The 18379-nt window shown below is 41.1% G+C and overlaps 1 protein-coding gene across 5 annotated transcripts in view; it reads left to right on the top strand.

Annotated features, from left to right (window-relative positions):
• Positions 1-891: 891 nt before the first annotated feature.
• lrp1ab (low density lipoprotein receptor-related protein 1Ab) overlaps positions 892-18379 on the top strand; it is a 114032-nt gene continuing 96544 nt past the window's right edge. For 4 of the 5 annotated variants that reach the window (XM_054785893.1, XM_054785885.1, XM_054785868.1 and 1 more), the window contains exon 1: positions 893-1444. In XM_054785893.1, the coding sequence (XP_054641868.1) occupies positions 1369-1444 (76 nt within the window). In that variant the 5' untranslated portion in view covers positions 893-1368. Of the gene's footprint in view, positions 1445-18379 lie in introns of all 5 variants that reach the window. The other variant, XM_054785859.1, reaches the window with a different exon arrangement.

Below are 18379 nucleotides of genomic sequence, written 5' to 3'. Positions count from 1 at the left end.
TTTCTCTCAAACCTAATCGGAATACAATGTTTGCAAGTAGAGTTGAACATATTTAATAACGCAATACATTGAATGGGTGCATTTTTGTTACAGACTATCATAATTTTCTGTCTGTAGAGACAGCGTTTACACTCTCCAGGTTGACCATGGTCAGTCCTTTACAAGTCCAAAAACCAGGGGAAACATTTTATTGCAGACTGAACACACATTAATTAATGAGGCCAGAGGCAAACTTCAACTTCAGATCGTGTTTCTTTGCAATAATGCATCATAAAATATACATTTTGTCTTTGCTAATAGAGATATTGCCCGGATTGGTAAGCAACATTGTACTAAAATATTTAATATTGCATTCGATTAACACGCAGGTTAGTAGGGGTATCAAGAGCACAATGCAGAATGACGAAATGGATTTATTACAAAGTTGTTTTGTTATGCATTCCTTACTGTAGTATTTGTACCTAATAAACTGGCTAGTAGGAACAATTACGTCTTTACCACTAGAGGGCGTTATTTGTCATGAAAAGCAGAGCTTCCACAGTGAGCCGCTTTCAATGAGTTTGAATTTGTAATTAGTGCGGCAATGAGTGTGCAAAAGTGTCAAATAAGGTGGAAAATGTCTTTTCCCCCACTCTAAGGAAGATTATAACAAAATCAAACGTTAAATTGTTGTGATTTCTTATAAACATCCAGCTTTAAGGGAAGACAGTATATACAATCCACGTCTGTACAGGGATGAAGCCAACATGGCAGGCCAAACAGTGCCCCCTCCTCACTTCCACCCCCACGACGGACAAAAAAAGCGCATGAAATAAGAGAAAAGGGAGGTGTGTTGGCGCATGCGCAAACAGTACCCGCCGCTCACTTATCCCGTTTTTTGTGGAATCAAGCTCGTTACGTCACGGGCTCGTCCACGGTGCTCGGAGCTGGACATTTACCATCCACTCATGCGGCTGCACGTTTGAGGAGACACGTTTGAGGAAAATTTAGGATTTTTTTGCCACTCATTCTATTTTAGTTTGGCACGTTGGGGGAGCCGGCGTGTGTGTTTGTGTGTGTGCAAGCTCGTGGTGGTGGCATGGTGTTCTGAGAGCCATACTGTGCATCATGTTTGAATGCTGAGCACCCTTTAGAATATTTACATGACGGTGCTGCTTCTGCAGCGCCTAGTCTAGCCTCACTGGGCTTTCCATTTATCCCCCTCCCAGAAAAGGCGTGCGGGACTGAGGGTGCAGTCGAACGCACCCGGAATCATTGGAGCTGGGGTTCGGATGAGGCGCTCGATCGGACTACTTTGGCGTTAGAGATCCAGCCAAGTTTCCCTCTGCTCCTTTTCTAATAGCAGTGCCGTCCGGCATTGCTCAGGAGATGGCGATGAGCTTGCTCTATGTAGGATTTCTACTCAGCCTGGGGGTCATCTCTCCGAACGCTGCAGCAGCCGTAGGTAAGACGCCTGTTGGCTCCTCCAGCATTGTGATACTTTATTTTGTGCACACAACTAGCATCTACAGGCCTGGGTAACACAAAGACACAAATAGCCACAACAGCACAGCAGCATTCAACCTCCTTAGAACGGTAGGATCGATTCATCATTGAGAGAGGTGCACAAAAACAAGCTTAGCACAGGAAGATTTTGGCCTAGATCTGGTTTTACAGCAAACACACACACACACACACACACACACACACACACACACAATGGCCTGCCTTGTAAAGCAAAGCAGACTGGGAGGTGATCACAAAATCACCAGGTAAGAAGCCAATGGCAGCCTGCACATTTACAATTCCAAAATCTCACACACACGCACACAGCCTCCTTGTGTGTCCTTTTTCTATCCACCAATCCCTAGCTGCATGGCTTCCTTATGAATGACGGTGCTGTGGTTGTTTGCCCTTGTGAGGTGCCACTGACAGCACAGTGTGCAATAAAATAAGCCTCTCTAATGGCCCCAAATCCTTGATTGGACTAATGAGATATTAACTGCACCATTGCACACACACTGACAATGCACGGTGGACCTGTTGAGCTGCCAGCTTGCAGGCATGAACTGAGTTACATGAAAATGCAATTATGAGAAGTTCTTTACAGTGATAGGCATGTAACCACACATAACTTGGGATAATGGATTACATAGGATAGGAAAAGTGTGCCTATCCATTCATTATATTAGAGTGTTGCATATTTTTTAATGTCATTTCTCATGTGTCATTATATAAGCTAAATGAGATATAGATGGAAGCGTTTCCCAGTGAAAGCCATAGCTGAGGTTACAGAAGTCATAAAGCTCCTCCCTCCTCCTCCATCAGTATGTAACATCTGGACACAGGGAGACCATTAATCCAACTTAGATGTGACTGCTCAGAGGGGGAGGGACCATCTGAAAAGCAAAACACTGTAAACCTCAGTGAGAGGAATTCGTCTTGGGCATATTCATAAACTGACATGTAGTTATATCACAAGGAGTAGGGTGCTGGAAATGATTATGTCATTTTTGTCTCATACCTGTCTATGGAGCAGTGACCAAAAAGATAACCACTAAGCATAAGTGGGTGGGGTTGCGGGGCACAGCTGGATTTTATGAATGAGAGGGGATTTGCAACAGGAAGGTCAAAAAGTCACAATGTTGAACAGACTGTTTTTACTTGTGCTCAATACATGATGAGAGTGTGATGGTCGTTGCTGTGAAAGGTGTCGTCTTTTATGCTGAGATGCCAGAAAAGTGCTGTGTAATATCAAGCAGTGGACCTGTGGGTCGTGCATGACCGTTGAAGGAAATCCCTCAAATTATAAAGTATTTTCCTCAGCAGCAAGAAAGTAGATTGCAATTGTTAACTACCAGTATTTTGAAAATGCCCATCTCATTTCCCATATAAGGAAACATTTCATGGGAATTAATGTGGATATGTGTAATTTAGCAGAATTAATTGAATGATTCAATGGAATCAATTGAATTTTTCCCAAATTCCTCAGCTAAACTTCCCCTGGAAAGATTTGCCCTCCCATGTTGGAAGCGGTAAGGCTTTGAACCATTGGTAGTGGTTCACATGGCTGATTTTCGTTCCTCACAGCCCTATTCACAATCGCCCTTTGATTGACTGGTGATCCTTTTGGCCTAAAAGTTAACTGGGAGCCTGTCCACATGGGAATGTTTTCAGGTCGAAACGGTACAGTATTTTGATTTGTTCCCATCTGGATGCAACAATTTACTAATCACACGTTCCCGTGTGGACAGGGCTTATGCTTTCCAATCACTACGTTTACATGCATTAAAATAGTTACATTTCCAAAATAGCTTACAACGGCTTGCTTTGACTGACTATATAAAATCAAGGTTTACGCTATGCAGCAAATTATTTGTTGTATCAGTGACGTCTGAATTGTTGGGCATTCCATTCTTACTTCAATAAAAATGTTTCAGAACGATTAGCGGTATATAATCCTTTTTTTTAAAAATCCACTGCCATTATCGTTGTTCATCACTGATTTATCAGCGACACACTCAATTTTTAATGGAAAAATTAAGTTTTGGTGTGAAAAAGTGACCCCCACCCACACACACTCCGAAAGAAAGTAATTGCGATCTATCAGTCTGGAAAAAGTTATAAAGCCATTTCTAAAGCATTGGGACTCCAGCAAACCACAGTGAGAACCATTATCCACAAATGGCGAAAACATGAAACAGTGGTGAACCTTCCCAGGATTGGCCAGCCAACTAAAATTTGCCCTAGAGCGCAGCAACGACTCATCCAAGACGTCACAAAAGACCCCACAACAACTTCAGTCGTCACTTTCCTCAGTGAATAAGAAAGACACTGGGCAAAAACGGCCTGCATGGCAGAGTTCCAAGACGAAAACCACTGCTGAACAAAAAGAACATTAAGGCTTGTCTCAGTTTTGCCAGAAAACACCTTGATGATCCCCAAGACCTTTGGGAAAATACTGACGAGACAAGAAGTTGAACTTTTGAAGGTGTGTGTCCCATTACATCTGGCGTAAAAGTAACGCCGCATTTCCAAAAAATTACATCATACCAACAGTAAAATATGGTGGTGGTAGGTTGATGGTGTGGAGCTCTTTTGCTGCTTAAGGGTCTGGAAGACTTGCTGTGAAACCATGAATTCTGCTGTCCACCAAAAAACAGTGAAGGAGAATGTCCGGCCATCTGTTTGTGACCTCAAGCTAAAACCAACTTGGGTTCTGCAGCAGGACAATGATCCAAAACACACCAGGAAGTCCACCTCTAAATGGCTGAAGAAAAACAAAATGAAGACTTTGGAGCGGCCTAGTCAAAGTCCTGACATGAATCCTCTTGAGATGCTGTGGCATGACCTTAAACAGGCGGTTCATGCCGGAAAGCCCTCCAATGTGGCAAGTTGCAAGTTATCGCAAATGCATGCAGTTTCATTTAAAAACTGCATTTTGTGTTCAGTTGTGCTGTCATGGACTAATATTTGTTTGATCTGAAACATTTACCGTTAGTGTGACAATCAAGAAGGGGGAAACGCTTTTTCATGCGACTCGATATTCTTTTCAAAAAGTAGGTCGAATTTTTTTTGTCTAAATGAAGGTGATTTTATTGTTGCTTTTTTCATATCATATAGCCAGTAGCAGGGGTGCAGCCAGGAATTCTTGGTCCCATGAAAAAAAAAAAGGCAGTCAAGGAACCTTGGAATGGTCCTGACCTTTCCCCTTTCCCCTGGCCAATAACACCCATTATAAATAAATTTAAATATGTATAATTACTCCATGTGATCGATATTTGAATCGGCAGCATAAAACCCTCATCGGAGCATCTATATTTAAAAATTGATATATTTCAGCTTTTGAAATATTTTTTGTGTCCTTGTTGCTGTAAATATGCCCCCCTCAATCTTTGTGTTCTTCTCTCTTGAATTTAATGTTGGTAACATATGCTAGCTGGTGGTGGTGTTCTTATATTATTTCGATCATAATCCACATTGTCCCACAATTTGCCATGGCAATACGTGTCATTTATTGATCAATTTATTTATTAATGGCATGCCTGAAAAGTGTGAAGACTAGTTTGCATACTGTTTGTGTTCTGTTTACGCATAATTGTGCAGTCGGCATGCAATTCGTGACAGAAAATGGTGCGCATTGGCACGAAATCACCACGCTCCCGCACAACTTATTTACAGTTTGTCAAGTACTGTTTACATCTAGTGCACGATAATAGTATGCACGGCATGCATTGTTCCCGCATGAGTATTTATATTATTCTCACCACCGCTTCCCGTATCCGTGAAGCATTCGTGGCATTATTTGGTCCCGTTGTATCACACTGCATCCTAAAAGACCTAAAAGATGTTGAACTTCAGAGAAGAAGCTCATGCAATAAAGAAAGGTAAGTATATATTTTCTCGTAGCTGCAAGTAGAGAATGTGCGAAGAGCAGGAAGGAGGCAATAAACTAGAAAAAGAGAGACACTGATATTACGGGAGAGGGAATTGCTGACTACAAGACATTGCTTTGGGCATTATCATTAGTCATTAACAGAAAAATCACCAGGAAAATCCAGGACGCTACAGAAATTATTTGAGAATCCCCCTCAAATTGCTCCAAGAGATAAGTGGAAAAGTTGACCCATTCATGTGAATGAGACACGCAGAGGTATGCTTTGAAACGCACTGCCCGAATTGTTTGCACATAGGTTGCGGTGCGTTCACATTGCATTCATGACGAGTTGACAGAAATTATGCTTGCCACAAATTTTGAACATTTCTAAGTTTTCTTTGCGCACTGGCATGCAGCTCCACACACACATGCACATACCTCACACCTGCTAACGAACAATTTCCATTGGCACACCATTTGCACTCAAAATTGCCTACCACTGCGAGGACAAAGTACATGCAAGTGTAAACGAGGCTATACAGTCCGTTTAAGGGCTGTGCCATTAGTCGTCCATAGAGACACACAAAGGCACATCGGTAGAAGACCCACGCAGATGATCTAGTGATGAAGTGTGTACATGTAAGAGGCTTCTGGTTTCCAATTGCATAGTTTGCATTTGTTAATCTGTCACGTTTACATGCATTTTAAAAAGCTGGCTTCAAACTGGTTCATGCAATAATTCAGATCGTTTTTTTGTTCATGGAAATGTAGTGAGTGTAATATCCTCATACACTTAAGTGGAGAGCCTGGGTTTTTGCTTTACTGTGCTGCTAGTGAAAGCTGCTTCTAATATTGCACCTCTTTCCTCTAAGTCAAAGGTCTGGCCAAAATCTGAAAGGACATCACTGTAAAGTGTAAGTGACTGCGTCCAACGAAACTAAACTTTTTATTAGCTTTGTAAAGGTACAATTTATGACCGTGCTGCTGCAGTGGATAACTTTACAAAAGGACTTTCTAAGGAGGCCTGTCAGTGTGTTTGTTAATGAAATGTCCTCTTATTGATGGCTTGTCATATCATCTCTGGTTTGCATTGTAGCTCATTGTGCCTTTTTGTGTTATATTTTGTGATTTAATGTAATAATTATAGAAAACCATACAAGGTACACCTCATGGCATTTAGGGGCGCCAGAATCCCTGTGGCGAAAAGTGTAAATGTGGGCCAGGGGCTAAAGACTTTGAATTCCTGAGGAGCCTATAGTGTGTTTGCCTGACCCTTTTAATAGGACCTGGCCTTACCTTTCCCTCACAACTGACACTGCTAGCATCTGCTGGTAAAAAGCCATCATCCCTCATAAAAATTCATCAAATAATGTTGCTCAAGTAGCTTCAAGTGAAGGTAATGCAGAAATTCTTTTTTTCCCCTCTCTTTTTCTTTTTGCAAAGAAATGTAAAAAAAAGTATTGTTCTGTTCAACTCATCATGGTTTGGATTATCATTGCTGCACAGAAGATTTCCTGTTGACCTGTCACCAGACTGGAGGGTTTCTAGCTCCACAGTTTAAATACGCTATCTGGCCTTTTTAACACAGATATTTTAAAAAAATTGGCACAAAAGGGCCATAACAGCAGATTAGGCGTGATTACTGGTTTCAAAGTATATCACTGTATGAAAAGGTCACGATTTCAAAATCACAAAATTTCGCTGTCGTACTGTTCCTGCTGTATGAGTTAAAGTGGAGGTCCAGCACGGCCACAACATAGAAATGCTTTGTCACGTTCTGTTATTCCTTGCGGTCGGAACTGGGTTTCAGTGCGCTGAAGCCACAAGCATGGGTGTGTAGCCAACGCATGGAAACGCAAAACAAATCATGTACTGAACCAAACTTTTTAAATATGTGGTATCAAAGTCCCTTTATGGTTTCTTTTGCATTTTGTAAAATAATAATAAGAAAAGAAAAATACCCTGCTTCAACCTAATCACTTCCTGCATTGCAGGTTTTACCAACTGTGACCAGAAGGTAAAAACAAAATTAGCATCAATGTAGCACACATATTATAAGTGTGAGAGGCTGCAGATGAAAGAGTGTTTGTTGATTCCCAATTGCAGGGGTGTGGTGTAATTGGTGTTTTCAATGTTTACCCCGAGCCCGAGAAAGGAAGAGATTGTCTTCTATAACAGAGTAGTTTGTGTTGGCATGCACATTCGTCCTTCTCTTGGTGAGCTGTCATGAATTTGTTTCACCCCTGTCATTATAACAATTCTCACAAAACACATAGCATTATAAGCCACTGAACAGATTTTATTTAGGAACATTCGATTTACCTCGCACCTCTTGAATAGAGCACACAGAGTTCTTGAAATGTAACAGGGGGCTGTGATATTTGCCTAACACCTTGGCCAGCTGTGAGAGCGGTGGCTTTGCGGCTGCTGTCTTTAGTTTCATTTATTACTAACTGTGAACTCCTCACCTGATGCCACAAGCGGACCACCCAGCCAACTTTGTCTCATGTGCTATTTTTGGTTAGTATGATAATGGACTAGATGGGCGGGCGCTTAGTAGTGCACTTTTTACACCTGCTCAGAATAGGGGAAATGTGTGTTTGTGTTGCAAAGTGTCACTTTCCTTAAAGTAACAGGCATTGTGCTTGGCCAGTGGTGCGCTACATTAGAGGTCGGTTCAAACTGCATGCGCAAGCTACAGTTTTTGGCATACCTACAAAACCTACACAGTTAGCTAAATATTGTAACAATAGAAGTATTGTAGTGCATTTATTTACCAATGCAGACTACATTTGACAGAATCGATCATTAAAAATGAGAAAGAACATTTAACAAAATGTCTTTGATTGACTGAGGAAAAATTAACAAAAAAATATGATTCATTGTTATTTTTTTTTAAATATTATTTTATTAAAATGGCAGTCTATTTCTGAGTGTTAAACGTTCTATCTGTCAGTGTTCTATTGGGTAGAATAATATGTACTGGAGGAATGACCCCATAGTGGAGATCTGTATGGAGGTAGCTCAACTTCCCATAGTTAATTCCGTGTTTTTTTTAACGACTGCAAACCAGATGAGACTGAATTAATACCAGCTCTGCTGGTTGCTGCCAAGTAGTGCACTCCTTTTTGCATCAGGAAACAATGAATCAGTAATCAATTCTGCACAACTGACCAAACAGAATCGTTTAATTGATTTTTACCCATCCCCCGTCAATGTTTATTGTATTAGATAGACTGACTGGATTTTAATGTCTCACAAACCAGAAAGTAGCAAAGAATACCAGATCATCACAGGGAGTACAACAGCACAGACATATCAACAGTTTGCACTATATATCCAATTTGCCCCTTTTTTTTAAAAAAAAACAAAAAACAAAATGTACGATCAAAAGGAGGAATGGTTGATATAAACAACAGGGTTTATAAGGGGGTTCGAAGTAGAGCTTAAAAATGCAAAAAGAAGAAATGGGAGTGAGACAAAAAACATGTTGAGTAAGCAGTTTATTGAAAAGAAGCATTAAGGGCAAATAGGCTTTCCACCCGCTGATCAAAAGTTTAAGACCACAGCCTTTGAATCCACATTTTGGCTTTTAATGTCATTTTCTGTCAGTTATTACCACTGTCATTATATCTTGATAGCAAAGGCAAAAAAGCATTCTCTCTTTGAATGCGGTTGGATTGTTGAGCTGCATAAGCAAGGCCTCTCGTGGGACGCCATTGCTGCTGAGGTTGGACACAGTAAGACAGTCATTTTAAACTTCTTAAAAGATCCTGAGGGTTATGGAACTAAAAAGTCAAATGGTAGACCCCAAAAAATTGTCACCGGCCCTGAGCCGGAGGATACGATTGGCTATCTGTCAAGACATGGGAATATCCTCGGCCCAAATGAAGGTTGTCACTGGTGCTGAGAGAAATCTAATAATCATCAGAGAGCATCTGCAAGAGAAGGCTTTTAGAAAAAAACGTCTTCAATGGCCTTGTCTCTTATAAGGAAAGTCCTTTATAAGGAAAAATGGAACCTTGGCCGTCCTGATGGCTTCCAACGTTAGTGGCATGAAAAGGCGATCCCACCTGAGGCACAGTGGAGGGGGCACCATCATTATCTGGGGTACTTTTTCCTTGGAACAATGGAGCTTCAGGTTGTGCAGGAGCGTCAAATGGCAGCTGGTGATGTGGAGATGTTGCAGGGGTATCCCTCATGACTGAAGGCCCTCATCTGTGTGGTAATGACTGGGTGTTGCAACAGGACAACGCTGCACTTCACAACGCCTGCCTGACAAAGGACTTCTTCCAGAGGAATAAAGGAATAACGTCACTCTTTGGATCATCCTGCGTGCTCGCCCTGGTCTAAATCCATTTGGGGCTGTATGGCAAGGAACGTTTACAAAAAAGGACACATTGTTGCAGACAGTGGATGCCCTCCGTGAAGCCATCTTCACCACCTTTTAGCAACATTCCTTCTGGCCTCCTGGAAACACTGCTATCAAGCTTGCCCAAACCAGTTTTTCAGGTGATTAAGAACGGTGCAGCTACTCATTACTGAGTCCTTTTTTGAATATTTTATTTCAATTTTTTTTCTATTTAATTTTTTTTTTTTTAAACTATGGTCTTAAACTTCTGATCAGCTGATGAACAGCCTATTTCACTTTAATGCTTGCAGTAAATTGCTTACTCACATGTTTTTGTCTCACTCCCATTTCTTCTTTTTGCATTTTGAAGCTTGACTTTGAATCGCCTTAAGATCCAACGGTGCAAAATGTAAATTCTTTCAATATTTCAATTGGTAATATAATTGTGATCAGGAGTGGATATCGTTATTGCTGCAATATATATCGCGATAAGGATTTTGCCCAACCCTAAGGTAACATGTCAAGCACACTGAACAATGACCTGATTGAAGTTCTTATGCTCTTTGGCTCATGTTCAGCTTCCATAAAACTTAAGTGATTACTTCTGTCCGATGGTGACTGGCCTTGGCCAATGTTGGCACTGAAAATGTTACCACGTTGGTCTTCATAAGCTTCATTCTCAGCTGCTACAAATACAGTATTAATGCTTTGTGACTTCAACTTTCTTATTCCATAATACATCCCAAAGGCCTTGACTCAGCTTGGAAAAAAAATCCCCCCGTCTTCCATCTGAATTATTAATGCGGCACAAAAATTCAGGAATAACAACTTCCATCTGCCCTCTTTCTCCTCCTCTTAATGTTGTTCCTCATAACATACTTCTAGCTACAAGTCTAGCTATGGGATCCAGCCTAAGTGAGTTCAGCAACATCACTTTACATTTACATTTGACCTTGGGGGTTTAATTACATGTTGCTGCGTAGTGGTTTATTCTCCCTCTTCCGAAAGAACGGAAGAGCTAATTTCCTCCAAAAAGGAAAAGGAAGAGATATATTCTGTGGTATCACTTATACACTTAGCTACCTGCCTGTGTAATTCTACCCAAAAAATTGACCAAGACACAAGCTCATTCCTTTCCTTTCAACAGCTGTCCAACGAACACAGCACAAATTTTGCTGTGTCTAAAAATGAGTAGTTTGTTGTTACATAAAACTTGTTTAGAGATAGCCGCTTTCTGGCCAGGATGCGTTCAGGCAGCATACTGTACAGTGCGGAGGTTGCTCATTTTTTGACAGCGCCTGAGAAATAATCCTTGTATTTGCACTAGAGCTGTCAATCAATTAAATGATTCAATCACCATTAATTGCATTTAGTTCATAGTTAAATCATAATTAATCACAATTAATCAGAGATAGAAAAAAGTTTTTTTTTTTATCAATAATAAGTAGGGATGTAAATCTGTTCACGCTCACCCTTCCCCCTTTAACGTCTGCCTTTCCTCTGTATAAGCAGTGCGTCGGCAGGAAATGCTCCCAGTCAGTTAAGCGGAGCGCTCATCAAAGTATTTTGGAACTCTGTGCACACATAAGGCGCCCCGTCCATTTTGGAGAAAATGTAAGACTTTTAAGTGCGCCTCATGGTCGTGAAAATACGGTAGATACAAATAATATTGGTCTTGTTGCGAGAGGCATCTGTCAGGGCTTTGAAGCTAACAAACTAATACTGTACAGAGCCTACTTGGAAGGATGTTTTGATTAAAATATGTTCTCTTTCAACAACAAACACAGATGATGATCTTCCTCCAGTGTGGATGTTTCTATGACTCTTAACTTTACCTACTTCATGCCTGTCTTACAGCTTGGGCAGCCAATCAAAAATAACATTTCATTGGAACCCAACAGCAAATCTGTTTTGCTTGTGTGTGCCTTTTATTTTTCTTTCACACATGACATCAATTAGAAGGTACCAGAATGTCCTGCGTGGATCTGTAGCGCAGAGATTGCGATACTGAGGGAGACAGATTGGGGGGGGAAAGTGGGTCAGTGTTGTGTCCCAGCCGGTGATGGTGACTGGAGGCCACCATCGCTTGGATCACAATCTCATCATGTTCTGTACCACAGGCCTTCTCTTAAATGTCAAGATTTTCGGACCAGATTAAAATCAATACCACCTGAAGATATAGCTTGAAAATAAAGACAACTGTCTTTCTTTTTTTTTTTTGAAAGATTTTTGAAGATAAGACTCCCAGAAAGGATGTAAGCTATTAGATGGTGGCTTTGTGTACATTCATGCATTTGCTCGCTCAAACATGTTTAATGCTTTTTGCCACGAACAATGCTTGGGGGCAATTCAGTGTGCTCTGTTTGGACAGCACAGCGCTCCAAAGACCTTTCACCAGTGTGCGCGGCATACAACTTGCATCTTATTCAGAATCCTACCAAGTTGGCCAGTTTGAGCCTCAACCACATACAGTACCGGGAAGTCTCTGCCTCTGGTTCATTCAAAAGTGCGTAAAGCAATTAGTAATTGCAGCATTACCGTAGGGTAAGTGATTTTCAGAAGCAAAATGTCAGGTGGTAGATGGATAGGGGTCGATCGATGTCATCGGCCAAGTCAGAAAACATTTAATTAGAGCACAGATAGTGCGTCTGAAAATCGATTTATTATCATGAAAACTCTGTTCCACAGAAGACAGGGAAGAAAAGTGCCACCTTCAGGACATAACGGTTCAACCTTGGTTTTAAGATTGATCTTGATTTTGGGTACATTTTAAATAGATTTTTAAATGTGTGATCTCCGAACCATTCATGTTCTGATAGTCCACTGTATAGGGGGCCTATTGTTTTGGGCCATTTAGAATGTAGGTGGTCAGCAGGTTTTTTTTCATGATTAAGTGAGTTTATTTTCTAATAAAAGAAAAAAAATTGAGAAACGCGGCTTGAGATATGTTTTCGTAAACCCTATGAGATGTATCATCTCATCTTTCAAAACAGACACACACATATATAACAGTACAATACATTACATCACAAGATACAACATACAACACATCAATAATAAATAAATACAGTAGATGCCCCTACAACGTAAATAATCCGTTCCGAGAATGTTTACTTTATAGGGTTTTTACGTTGTACGAAGCGTAAAATACATGTAAATAGCCTAATCCGTTCCAAGATCTTCCCAAACTCACTCCTTTGGCCCTTCAAAATATTCAAAGTCCACCAAATATGGTGGGAAAATATAAGAAAACGTTAGCATAAACATAGTAGAGTAACATTCCAATATAAAATAAGGTAATAAATAAGATTACTGTAAATGAATAAAACTGAAAAACAAAAACAATCAACTAGTGTAAGGGCGGCTACGATGAGGAAGGAGGTTGAAGGGAGAAGCCTGTCTCTCACACAAACTCACGTACGCGCTGTATAAATCAGCCAACGAGATGAGAGCGTAGGCGGTGCCCCGATAATCAGCCAATGAGAGCGTGAAGCGTCAGAAGGCGTCACCGAGTGTACTCTGTTAGTCATGGAAAATGTTTCCCTCTCTCTGTCGTGCGAGCTATTCAAATCGAATTTCTGAACTTGCACCGACTTGACGCTTTACGTTATATGGAATTTCTTACATAATACTATGCAAAAACTTTACATAAGTTCTTTACGTTCAGTGGAATTTACGTAAAAAGGAGGTTTAAGTTATGCGAGGTACTACTGTAATCATAGCGGACAGTCGACCGAACACAAGGTGGGTGTTACAACCTTAAAGTATATTTGCATATCATAAAATTAACAGGTACAGAGAGTGAAAGGAACATTGAGTGCTACTGAGAGCATAAGCAGTTTGTTTTAAGATAAGAGAGCAAGGCTGTTGTATAGTCAAAGCACCAACATAGCTGACTGAATAGCTCACTCAAGATGGCCCATGTAGCTGGTCGGGGACATGTTTCCCCATTTGGAAAATTTCAACCCATTGATGTTTTCCCAACCGATGCTTGAGGTAGCGTGGGTCACATATTACATTAGTGCGTAACAGCGATCCGTTTGCAGGGACTGAACAGTGAACGTCTGCTTCATCCAAATTTAGCATATTGGTTGTTTTTACTGACTATGGTCATGACCTTTTCATTCACATTTTTCTGAAAGGTTTTAATTGTAATAATCCTCTTGTGAATCCTTATTTATTTGCAGCCGGGCACTCAGGTTGCCATTAAACCTCAGCAGGAAATGCCTGAGTTAAAATGGTATTATCTGGGTGGAACTCTCACGTGGTTTACAGGAGCTTGTGTGGACCTTGACTCAGTGGGATTGGTGATTGCTATTGGGTCAGTCCCCACAGAATAAACAAATGCCTTCTTCCTTTCCTATTGTTACTAAATTGAGCTCAAATAGTTTAACATTTCAACATGATTAAATTAAAATTGCCAGCATTTTAGCATTTAAGTTGCTTGAGGATAAAGGTGCATCAAGAATTCACATTTCTGTTTAAAATATTTCTGTGGGCTTTAGAAAAGCTCTGCTGATGCTTCCAGTCTTTCCCCCAGTTGCTAATCCCTCCTCAACCACAACATCTAATTAAACTTAAAGGTTCTCTCCTCTGTGAAAATTCCATGCTGCTGGGTTAAGTGATGATAAAATTAGAAACCACACTGTTTTTTGTTTTTTTTTGTCCTGTCCAGCCATCAGGGCAGATAGTATTGTTGATCTAAATGTCCTTACGTGCTCAACAGATTTGCTCTGCCAAGGAAAAGTGTGAGATACACTTCCCCTGTTATATAGAATTTATTTGACTTTGATGTTTTGTTGTTATGCAAATTTGGAGGGGCGGACCGGAGCAGGATGGGATAGAGAAGAAGAGAAAAGAAAATGGAGAGGGGATTGCGGGGATAAGAGGGGGACAAGAAAGAGAGAGACAAGGACAACAGCAACAACAACAATTGTGACAACAATAACAAAACAACAGAAACAAACAGGACTACATCAGCAAATGTCTGTGACGGCTATAAAGACCATGACGGAAAGGACAAAATAATATCAACAACCACAATGATAATACTGCTTTGAAATAGTCATACATATTAATAGTAATAGTTGTAATCAAATTATTAACTATGATAGTGATCAGAATGACAACTGTAATGCACACAATTGTAAAAATTATAATTATATTGTCGACATCACCATCACTGTAATAAAACCAGCAACATAATAACACCCTGGTTAACTCAGTGAGTTATGTGGGGAAGTACTTATGTACAGTGAGTTTGCATATGTACGAGTGTACAGGTATTTCTGTATGTGTGCATGTCTTCATGTATATAAAGGTGTGCGAATGTCACTGACAATGCATGAAAGGAGAGGGACTGCCGCCCACCACCCAGCAAACTCCGCCAGTCCCCCCTGCCACCCCCCACCCCCAGGGAACGGAGCCCGGCCCGCCCCGGGCCACCCCATGCCCGACCCCTGAAACAGGACCTCCCCGTCCAGGGACGAAGGAGGCATCGAACCGAGCAAACCCCTGTGTATCTCCCCCCCCAAAAAAAACAAAAAACTAAAAAAGACACGTGCACACACACTGTGTGAAGCCACAATGTTTTATTTACAATCTCCTACCCACACATGGGGTAACAAGTGGCTCGGTTCAGTCGCTTTACAACTAAGGGGGGGACAAAGGAGTGAGAGGGGAATGCCTTCACACAGCAACCTGTCAGGGGGTGCAGTGCTTTTACTCATTTTAGCTTTGGAGTCAGGCAGCTGGACTCAGGCCATAGCTAGCAGGTCTCCCACTCGTTTCTTCGTGGAGTGGCTGCGTGTGCACAAACTGATTCAATTACCGATCCACAGCTGTCTCACAGACATCTCACGCATGCTCTATCAACCTATAAAGTTTAAGAGAGTTACATGGTGACACGCAAAAAAAAAAAAAAAGGTTTTGGATACCAAGATATGAGTATCATGGGAATTTTGTGCTCTGATTGTCTTGAATTGATCTAAACAAACCATTCAGAAGTTGCAGTATTGGATGTAAACATGCTTAAGTGTCCCTTGAAAGTAAGACCATGATCTAAACCTCTTGAGTGGGACAGCCAAAAAGGGTCATGACTGCAATGATACACAAGCTTTGTGCTCTGTTGTGATTTAAGTCACATCCAGTCCCCCATTTGGTGCACACCTCCCCGCAATACCTCTCTGTCTGCCAAGCACGTAGGGGAGGCAAGTCATCCAGGGCGAGAGAGGGCTAGGTCCCTGCAGAGAATCACAATGAGACCTTCGCTACTGTCCTTCCCAGCACACTGCTGCAGTACAGTTGCACAGAAAACCCAACGGAAATTTGTCCATTGTGGTATTTTCCTAATGTACGGTATTTTCAGAAGTAGAAGAGTTAAGAAGAGTTAAGGTCAAATTTTTTCCCCATGACTGTAGGTGTAATATGGGCAATAGAGTCCCCTGTATGCCTGTAAAAGCACAACCCTAGATCACAACCACTACGGCCAAACACTGCATCCTATGTAATAACTATCTTGCTGTTTGCTGCACAAGCAAGACAGAACACCCTTAGTGATACTTTGTGGAATCATAACATGGGAATGTGCCCCCTGTAGAGTCCAAGTGCAGGGGTTGTCACCCACCTCTGAACTGCCTACTTAAGGGAACCATTCATCTGATGTCATCAGGCTCAAAACCCCAAGATGAGTCTAAAGGGATCCATTTTGTTTTTTCTTATTGTTGATTCCAGCCAAACAGATGTGGAACACTGCAAATATCTCTGCTGACAGATGAAGACTGAATGATTTTGCTGAAAGACAATTAACCGAGGGTCACTCCATACGTTTACATGCACAGTTGAGGTGACTTACCCCTATAGCTCTACTCAGGCTACGTGCATCCGAATATTTTGTTACACAACCTTGAGACTCTTGCATCAGGTATTTTGTCCCACTTCTCATGAGCACACTGCTCTAGCTCTCTCAGATGTGATGGGTTATTGTCTCGTTGGAAGACCAATGACCTGCATCTGAGACCAAGCAGAATGTCTTGATATTCTTGAGATTTCATTGTGCCCTCCAGAGATTCTAGTCTCTTCATGCTTCATTTTTGCATGTGTAAACATGCAGCTGGTGTGATTTGCCAAAAAGCTCCAGATTCATCTCCCAGAAGCTTTGTGTAGCATCATGACAAACTTTTGTCTTTTTTTTACCTCCACCAAGTGCAGCGCAAGCGCAGCGCAGAGGTTATGTATTTGCCGGTGTTTATCTGTTTGTTTGTTTGTGTTCAAAATAACTTAAAGTTCTGAATGGATTTGGATGAAATTTTCAGGAATTGCGGTATGGAAGAAATGTAAAAATTCTGGGGGTGATCCAGATCACCGTTTGGGTCCAGGAATTTTTGAAAGGATTCTTTAACATTGCGAGATGGGACCATTTTTGGCATAACTCCACAAAACTTGGAAAAAACATACAGGATTCCAACAGGTTGTACAAAATATCAAAGACTGATCCAACAAATTTAGGATTACTATTTTGGTGTGAATCACAATATGGGGGGAACTATGGCGCTTGACGGAGGTCTGCGCTCTCAGTGCTTCTGTACTTTTAATTATTAATTTTGTGCAGTAGTGAAACAAACTTTGCTCCACCAAGGGGTTGTGTTGTTCATTCTAGTTCACTGAAGTTGTCAGAAATGCCATCTCCTTGAAGCACATTTCTGGGAACCTTTTTCACGCCTTTTATGCAATTTATATCATCTTTTTTGCATCTCAGCTGGTAAAATAATTTGCCAAAAAAAAAGAAAGTCCTACGAGTGTATGTGACCTGGAGGAAGACATGATGTTTTGGGTGCGTCAGGTTGTCTGACAATGATCTGTACATGTCACATACACAGTCCAATCATGCCACGACTTAGCATAGGATTAACTGAAAGCATCCTTTAGTCTGCTGACAAAAATACAAGTGTGAAAGCAAACCAGACCTCACTAAAGTGACCACCAAGTATGTTATATACATTTTTGGTACGGACTAGATTATGGGACTACAAGTGTAAATGCACGCTTAATGTACTGACTTTGTCACAGTGCACAGTAGCTACATTGAACCTACATCTCCAAGTCATTAAAATGGATCCGAAGGCAGCGGCCCAGAGGAGTGACGACTTTTTGTAGTGAGCAGACGAGCTGTACAGGAGCAGCGAGTCTTCGTAGAGTGCAACCCAAAGAACCTTCTTTTTTTTTTTTTGCACTGCTGACTAATGTAGGCAGGTCTTTTTTTCCTTGACTGACTTGAAGCAAGTCAGCAGTGTCAGACTGCTGATGGATGATGAGCGTTGCTGTGGTGCTGCTTCTCTGTGGTACACCTCAATAATTCCTTACTGACCAGAAGCACCACCTTGTGTAGTTTCCCACAGGCCAGACAGCGATTTAATTTCTTGGATATACCTGTGCCGTGGCATTCAACAGACCCTCTGTGGTGAAAGTTGAACAACACCGCAAAAAGAAATGTTAAAGAAATGAGATGGCCATAAGAAGAGATGAAACGACAAACAAGCCCAGAGTAAAAGGCACCACTATTGCTTAGAAATTTAACGTTTTTCCTGAATTGTGTGTGTTTGTTTGAGTCTCTTTTCACACAAAAAATTTGATTGCCCATTCAATAAGAACTAAGATATGTGAAGCTGTAAATT

The sequence above is a fragment of the Dunckerocampus dactyliophorus genome, chromosome 1 (genome assembly GCF_027744805.1).
Source record: "Dunckerocampus dactyliophorus isolate RoL2022-P2 chromosome 1, RoL_Ddac_1.1, whole genome shotgun sequence".
NCBI classification, from domain to species: domain Eukaryota; kingdom Metazoa; phylum Chordata; class Actinopteri; order Syngnathiformes; family Syngnathidae; genus Dunckerocampus; species Dunckerocampus dactyliophorus.
The sequence above is the reverse complement of the archived record's forward strand: the minus strand, read 5'-3'. Positions and strand labels throughout refer to the sequence as shown.